The sequence below is a fragment of the Octopus bimaculoides genome, chromosome 19 (genome assembly GCF_001194135.2).
Source record: "Octopus bimaculoides isolate UCB-OBI-ISO-001 chromosome 19, ASM119413v2, whole genome shotgun sequence".
In the NCBI taxonomy this organism is placed as follows: Eukaryota; Metazoa; Mollusca; class Cephalopoda; order Octopoda; family Octopodidae; genus Octopus; species Octopus bimaculoides.
In genome coordinates this window covers 48,770,699-48,778,981 of record NC_068999.1, presented here as the reverse complement: position 1 = coordinate 48,778,981, position 8,283 = coordinate 48,770,699, and the positions used below count along the sequence as shown (strand labels likewise).

Here is an 8,283-nt window from a genome sequence, read left to right as displayed (position 1 = left end):
CTATGTTTATGTTTGTTGCCCACCACTGTTTGACAACCAGTGTTGGTTTATTTATGTTCCTGTTACTTAACAGTTCTGCAAAAGAGACCAAAGGAATAAGTACCAAATTTTTTTTTAAAAAAACCTATTGGGATTGATTTGTTTGACTAAATTTTAAAGGCTTAACTGAACAAATAGTCATTTGTTTCGGTCATTAGACTACAGTTTGCAGTCCAATGACCGAAACAAGTAAAGCAAAAAAAAAAAAAAATAGTCAGAGAGAGATATGTGTGTATGCATGTGCAAAGACAAACATTCAAACTTACTTTGATTCCTGACAGCATAACTGTGACGTAATCAAAGTTGGGCAACAAAAATGCACGTACAGTGCAACCATCACGCACATGCTCAATCACAGCTGAAATTTAAAACAAAAGATTAAAAAATAAGCAAACATCTTCAAAAATATCAATATAAGATTGATTTTAAAAATACAGAAATTAAGCCATATGTATTTCTTGCTTGCTTGCATGCATGTGTGTGTGCCATAAATTTACCATTCTTTAATGTCTACTTTTCCATCCTTGCATCAGATGGAATTTAAACCAGATTTTCTAAATCCAGATGCCCTTCCTGTCACCAAACCCTCACCCATTCCCCATGGTCAAATATGATGAATTCACAGAAAAATTGGAAACAATGGACACTGCTACATAGAGATATGCGCTTATGTTTGTGTGGGCCCTTGTCTTGACATCATGCGATGGTTGTAAAAGACCATCGGTCATACAAGTGGGATTTCTTATTTCCAGTCTTCTATGAAAACCATGTCTTGCTGTGGCAATCTATTAACTCACTTAGAAACAAAAAGGGCATCTGGCCATAGAAAATCTGCCTCAATAAATTCCATTTGACCCATATAAGCATGGAACAGTGAAATGTTAAATGATGATGATGATGTAAACATTGAGACCTATAGCTTACCTTCAACTGGTTTATAATGATGAGATTCAACAAAATTGCGTGGATTTTCACATGTCCACTTAATGTTTCGAATGTGGTCATTGGCTGTACCAGTGGCCCACTTTCCTTTCCCTGCAGACTTGGCATTTTCTTCTAATTGTATCAGTTTTTGTTGACTTTCACTGCATCAAACAAAAGGGGGGAAAAAATTACTAGGGGAGAAAAAAAGAAAAAGAAAGAAAAAGAGAAAGAAAAACCCAACTTTTACACATCTTTGAACAGCATTTTGTATCTTTTAGCTTTTGTTTCAGTCATTAGAGCATGATCATGCTGGAGCACCACCTTGAAGAATTTTAGTCGGATGAATCGACCCCAGGACTTACTTTTTTAAGCCTAGTATTTATTCGATTGGTGTATTTTGCTGAACCATTAAGTCACTGGTTGTCAAGTGATGGTGGGGGACAGACAGACACACACACACAACAAACTTCTTTCAGTTTCTGCCTACCAAATCCATTCACAAGGCTTTGGTTGGCCCAAGGCTATCGTAGAAGATACTTGCCCAAGGTGCCACACAGTGGAACTGAACTCAGAACGATGTGGTTGGGAAGTAAACTGCTTACTACACAGCCACACCTTCACCTGTAAGTATGTGTTATTGTTAGGCTATTTTGATAATGATAAAAAAACATTTTAAAAGCTGTCAATTTATAAACCGGATAGAGCTCTAATGTGTTCCTCTATTTAATTCATTAAGTTATAATTTCATAATTCTGAATTTTTAACAAACAAAAATTACATCAATGTGCAGTGAGTGTATCTGGGATAAATCAACAAAGCAGAGGCCATTCGTTACTAAGCCATGCACATCCACTATACCTATTTATAACCAGATGGATTATTCTATAATTAAGTTACTGTGGACACAATGTAGTAAATGTACTTTGGACTCATCAGTCAGCAGCCTATTGACTAGTCCAGCTGAAACTACTCTCCCACTTAACCCTTTTGATACCAACCCGGCTGAAACCGGCTCTGGCTCTGTAGTACAAATGACTTGTTTCCATAAGTTTTGAATTAAAATCTTCCACCTTAGTCACAATTTATGTTCCTAATACTAGCTTAATGATAACGAAGTCATTTTACTAAATTTTTTGTTATATTTAAAATTAATTGAAAGAAACACAGAGCATCTCAAAATAAATACGGTAACGAAAGGGTTAACATTAGAAAAATAGCTTGGCACCTATTTTCAGCTGCACTGATGAAGTAAGCATGGCAAAGCAGTAGAATTTGAACTTGTAACATTTTGGTCCAGAATGCTAAAAATTCAGTAGAATGATGAAAATTTCAAATAGAATTATTAAATGTATTCATATTACAAACCCACATAATCTACTTGAATTACAATAAATAAATCCTATCCATTTGGTTCCAAGCTGAAACGCATCTTTATTCATCACAAGTGTCAGATCAGCTCTTCAAATTTCAAAAGTTATAAATTACCTTTTAAGTAAATAACACTTTGTTAACCCTTTTAATCTTTGTTAACCTGATTGAGACAGCCTACACTAAAATCTTGATTAAAATCTCCAAAACATTAATGATAGATAAGCTAAAGTTTCTGTAATTTATACCAATATATATAAAGTTTGAGGTAATTTAACCCTTTTAACACCAAGCCCTTGATTATATTATACAAACGCCCTGTTTCAAAATGATCTAAATTAAAAATTGAATCAAAATTTCATGTTAATTTCAGTTCCAAACACGAACTTAAAAATGACTAAACTGTTTTATTAAACTCTTTGTTATTTTTAAAATTAACTGAAACGAAAACTGTTTCAATAGCAATATGGTATTGAAAGGATAGTCTTCCTTTCTAAATGAAAATTAACTGAAACACTTAAGCAGTTTACTTGCTGGGTATAATCACAAAAAAGCCAAACAAATACAGTATACATACTCAGATGGTTTCAAACCGCCTCGCCTTACTTCTACTAGACCTTCAGATATCAATGATTCAGTCATATTCTCCCGAGAATTATCTGGAACATTCAAATTAAGATACAATCAAGTCAATTACAGTTACGTCATTATGTCTGAACAACCTAGATCAAATTAAATGATATTTTTAATAATAATTTCAATGTTGATTTCCCTTACAAACCATATCTTGTACAAACACTATAGCTTTTGAAACAATGGCATTTAAGATATTGGACACAGAGTAGGAACAGCATTAGCCATTCTTCCCACCTAAAAGAAAATCAAGAAACAGTTGAAGATCTGTAGAACTGAACTTTTACATTTTCCTAATATCACAAGAGATGAGACAAGTAATGTTCATCTCTATAATGAATATTATAGAGATGAACATACCTCTCACCTTTCTCAAGGACATTAGCAATCTAATTACAATTCAAATATATTGTTAGTGAAAAATACTAAGAAAATTAATCTTAGCAATTACATACAATATTTAATGATCTATCTACCAACACCACTAAGCCTGTAAAATATTCATTTTTACTACATTGGTTGCTTCAAAATCGTAAGATATCCGTTCAGTTTTTTTTTTTTTTTAGCCAAGAAGATGAGCAACCATTGAGATATATGAGATTAATGGTTAAGCGACTGCAAGATGAGAAAAAAAGAAAAAAAAAAAAAACACTGCCAGAAGGATCTGAGTTAAAAGCTAACATCCACCAAAGTCAAGACATCCTACATCAAACTTACTTTAACACTTTTAATCTGGTACTTGTTTCACTGACTGTGGTAATACAAATAGCTAAATGAACCTAGATGGGAACTGCATTAATTGAACTGCTCAGTCCAGATAATTGAAGAGTCCTAATAGATTATTTGAACAAATGGTGTTGGCTACACTATATCATAAGAGATGTAATTCAGATAATAGTTTTCTCAGAACACAACAGAAAACGAATTTATCAAGATAAGTGATTGCTTAGCATAATAATACACAAAATATAAATATCCATCATTTATTTAATTCTCATCTCCATTTCATGTCCTTTACTAAAACTTATAAATTTTGAATACAAATGATATTAAAATTGCATTGAATTTGTTAAATTTTGATCTTTAGATTAAGTCTTTCTTTTGAATAGCTATGTTTTTTTTCCTGAAGAAATTAATTTACTGGATATTAGCCCCATCAATCCCACCAGTGCAGAAAGACCTGCAAAAGCCATAGATATACTTCCCCTCCTTCCATGCCTAATTTAGAAAACAAGATAATAAAAAATGTTTAGATCAAAATATGATGTGTAATATTTGATGACAATATTTTCATTTCTCTTAAGAAACAATTGCACACTCACCAGATCCAATGTAGATACATCCATATTCTCTATTTGTACCTGGAACAGTATATTCCACAGTGAAAGTCACTTCAAGGCCTATTAACCTCTTACGAAGATATTCTCTGGCTTCCCAAGCATAAGGCTTTAAAGAAATAACAACACAAAATCATGATGGTACACCAAAAGTTAACTGAACAGAAGAAACAAATTTTCAAATTTCCAATATTTAGAGGAACACAACATTAAGAGAACTATATAGTTGTTAGCAGACTTGACAGAAGACCGGAAACGACCTCATTTGTATCACTATGATGCATGGAGTGTCAGATTCACAATCATAAAATAGTTCAATTGCCGGACCAGGCTGTGTGTTGTGTTCTTGAGCAAGACACTTTATTTCATATTGCTCTAGATCACTCAGCTATAGAAAGGAGTTGCATCGTAATTGGCGCCAAGCTGTATCATCCCCTTTTGCCTTTCCCTTGGATAACATCAGTGGCATGGAGAGGAGAGGCTGATATGCATGGGTGATTGCTGGTCTTCCATAAACAACCTTGCCCAGACTTGTACCTCAGAGGGGAACATTCTAGATGCAATCCCATGGCCATTCATGACTGAAAGGGATCTTATACCCTTTACCCTGATGCTCATTTACAAACCACCATGTGATGTCTAGACAAAAATACACACAAACTTACTTTTACATAGATGGCATCTATGCTGGGGCACCCTCTTGAATGGTGTAGTCAAACAAATCAACCACGGTACTTATATTTTTTAAGTCTGGTATAGGTACATACATAAACATACATATATGTATGTTTGTAATTATAAACCGGGCTCTTTTTCAGTTTGTCAACCAAATCCACTCATGGGTTTGGTGAACCTAGGGTTGTATAGAAGACACTCGCCCAAGGTGTTGCACAGTGAACACATGGTTGGGAAGCAAGTTTATTAACCACTCAGCCACACCTGTGCTATAACAAACATAGAAAATCAAAAAACAGTTTACCTCATCTTTTGTTTCTTTCGGATTAGCCCTACGAGCTAACCTGGGAGCTGTAATATTTGACAGACATATAGTTCGTTCTTTGGGAGGTCCACCACGTGGTTGACCCCGAATAACAACAGCATCACCTGACAAAATCTGTAATGATAAAATAAATGAAGGTTAATCAGTATTCAACCATTATAAATCCATTCTTAAAACCAAACTGTTAAAGTGATTGAGGTAGTACAAATCAACTAAACAAATGCAGAAGTCAAATGTCTTGTGTGATCAGTTTTCCCTAAACAACATAGGCTGTCGCTGCTGCTGTGTTTAAATTTATTTACAAATGAATCAGAAATCTGAAGTGGTTTGCTGAAATAACTAACCCTTGTATTTAACGATACATTAATGTTTTGAACATAACTTTACCAAAACCATTTGCTTAGTTATAATTCAGAAAAGAATTGTAATTTAAATATGAACATTTGAGTTATTTTAAGCAGTTTGATATCCTGGGACCAAAGATATAATTTCAGGCAGTCCAAGAGAAAATGAAAACTGTCCCTTCTTCCCTTGTTACAGCCGACCTGGTGAGGATTCAAAAGACGTTCACTCCAATATTTTCCAATAATGGCAAAAGTGCTAATGAAATAATGAAAATATCCATATTGTCCTTGCAAAACAAAGGAAAATAATATATAATATGATAATGGCTTTTCAACAAATTCTCATGTATCACATCATCAGTATTTTCACAGCCGCTTTTTCTATGCTGGCACATGTCAGACAAGGTTGTTCGAGACAGAATTCAATGGCCAGGTGCCAAACCATGCTTGTTTTCAAGTGAGAAAACACTCTTTTCAGAAAACAACTAAGATAAATATTCCACTGGCCTTCACACATCAAACTGCCATAGTGGTGCCAATGTGAAGATACATACACACACATACAACTGGCTTCCGTACAGTTCACTGAGAACGAATTAGTTGGCCCAGGGCTACATAGGAAAACATTCACCCTTGATGCTATACAGTGAGATTGAACACGAAATCATGTAGTTGCAAAGCAAACTTCTTATTTATTTAGATCAGTTTGAATTAATCATCCATTGTCTTTGTAGCTTTAAGATTCCAATGACGTGAGTGTTTATTTTTGGAGTAATATTGTAGGGTAAGTGTGAGGGGCCAGTTTGAATATAAAACAATATTTTGACACATGGCACCATTAATCCAGACAATGTTTTTTTTTTTCTCTCTCCATTTTCTTTCTTTCCTTATTCCTTGCTATTGAAAAGCATAGATTCAAAATGCCAAAGATTTTTCCTTTTTTTTTTTGTCAAATAAATAAGTATTACACTTGACAGGGTAATCTGAATGCTAAAGGGCTCGGTATGAACGATAAAATAAAAGACTTTGTATCATAAAAACAGCATTCATTCTAAGTGGGTTAATATCAAATGGGTTGGAAGAATGAAAACATGGATATTGAATTACCATAATTACTTGTTGATTTTATCTGAAATAACTGAAGTGCAACATACACGGGGCAAAGCTAAAACTATAAGGGGAAAAAAATTTGGTACCAAGGGTGCAACACATCCACATGCAAGTATGGTAATTGTTTTTCTATCTTCTCATGTAACAGACTGGCAAAGATTAGAGCAATTTAGTTTAAAAACATGAGCTAAAGAAAGAACTGCTACATGGCTGTCCAACCTGCTGGAAATAGCAGCAACGTTTTTACAATCCACCACACAGCTACACCATATAAAGAAAGACAGGGTGGGTTGTGGTTAAGTTTCCTTTGCAATTATGTGATTTTGAATCACTTCCTAACAAACAAGATCTTGGGCAACTATCTTCAGCCTGACTAAACAATACTTGATGAGAATTAACAGACAGAAGCTATATTGCAGCTCTTCAAATATATAACTTTTACCATTTTTTTGTACTTGTTTCTGTCATTGGACAGCAGTCATGGTAGAGTTACCGCCTTGGGGGTTGTAATTGAACAGGCACCACATAAAAGTGCCCATCACACTCTGTAAAGTGGTTGGCATTAGGAAGGGCACCCAGCTGTAGAAACCATGCCAAATCAAGCTGGAACCTGGTGCAGGCCTCCAGCTTGCCAGTTATGGTCACAGCAACCAAACCATGCTAGCATGGACAACGGACATTGAATGATGTTGAAATCAGTCCCAGTACATATATTTTTTTTTTAGTCTGCTACTAATCCTACTGATCTCTTTTGCTGGACAACTAAGTTACAGAGACAAAAATAAACCAACACCAGTTACCAAGAAATGATGGAGTGGGGTGCAAACACAAAGACGTACACACTCACACATAATGGGCTTCGACACAGTTACCATCTATCGGATTCACTCACAGGGCATTGGTTGGCCCAAGCCTAAAGCAAAAAAGGAGAAAGCACTTGCTCAAAGTGCTATGTTGTGGGACTGAACCCAAAACCACGTGGTTGCAACGCAAGCTTCCAATCGCACAGCCATGCTTGCACTTCTTGACTACACACCCACCACGCCTGCACTGTATGTGTAAATATTCACGCATATTCTTTTTTTACTCGTTTCAGTCATTTACCTGCAGCCATGCTGGAGCGCCACCTTTAAGAGTTTTTTAGTCAAAGAAATCAACCCCAGGACTTATTCTTTTTTAAGCCTAGTACTTATTCTATTGGTCTCTTTAGCCGACTGCTAAGTTATGGGGATGTAAATACACCAGTTGTCAAGTGATGGGGGGGGGGCAAACAAAGGCACAAAGACACATACACATAAATATATATATATAAACACATATACACATGGCGGGCTTCTTTCAGTTTCTGTCTACAAGAGCCACTCACAAGGCTTTGATTGACCCATGACTATAGAAGACACTTGCCTAAGGTGCCACACAGAGGGACTTAACCTGGAACCATGTGATTGGAAAGCAGAATTGCTACCCCACAGATGCGTCTCTCTCTCTCCCTCTCTCTCTCTCATATATATATATATATATATATATA

General features: G+C 35.3%; 1 protein-coding gene across 1 annotated transcript in view; it reads right to left on the bottom strand.

The window, feature by feature from the left end:
- Positions 1 to 8,283, bottom strand: part of LOC106878105 (staphylococcal nuclease domain-containing protein 1) — a 35,448-nt gene that overhangs the window by 20,641 nt on the left and 6,524 nt on the right. The window contains exons 2-6 of the mRNA XM_014927216.2: positions 5,281 to 5,415; positions 4,287 to 4,410; positions 2,909 to 2,990; positions 964 to 1,124; positions 306 to 397 (exon numbers count right to left, since the gene is read on the bottom strand). Coding sequence (XP_014782702.1) covers positions 306 to 397; positions 964 to 1,124; positions 2,909 to 2,990; positions 4,287 to 4,410; positions 5,281 to 5,415 — 594 coding nt within the window. The remainder of the gene's footprint in view (positions 1 to 305; positions 398 to 963; positions 1,125 to 2,908; positions 2,991 to 4,286; positions 4,411 to 5,280; positions 5,416 to 8,283) is intronic.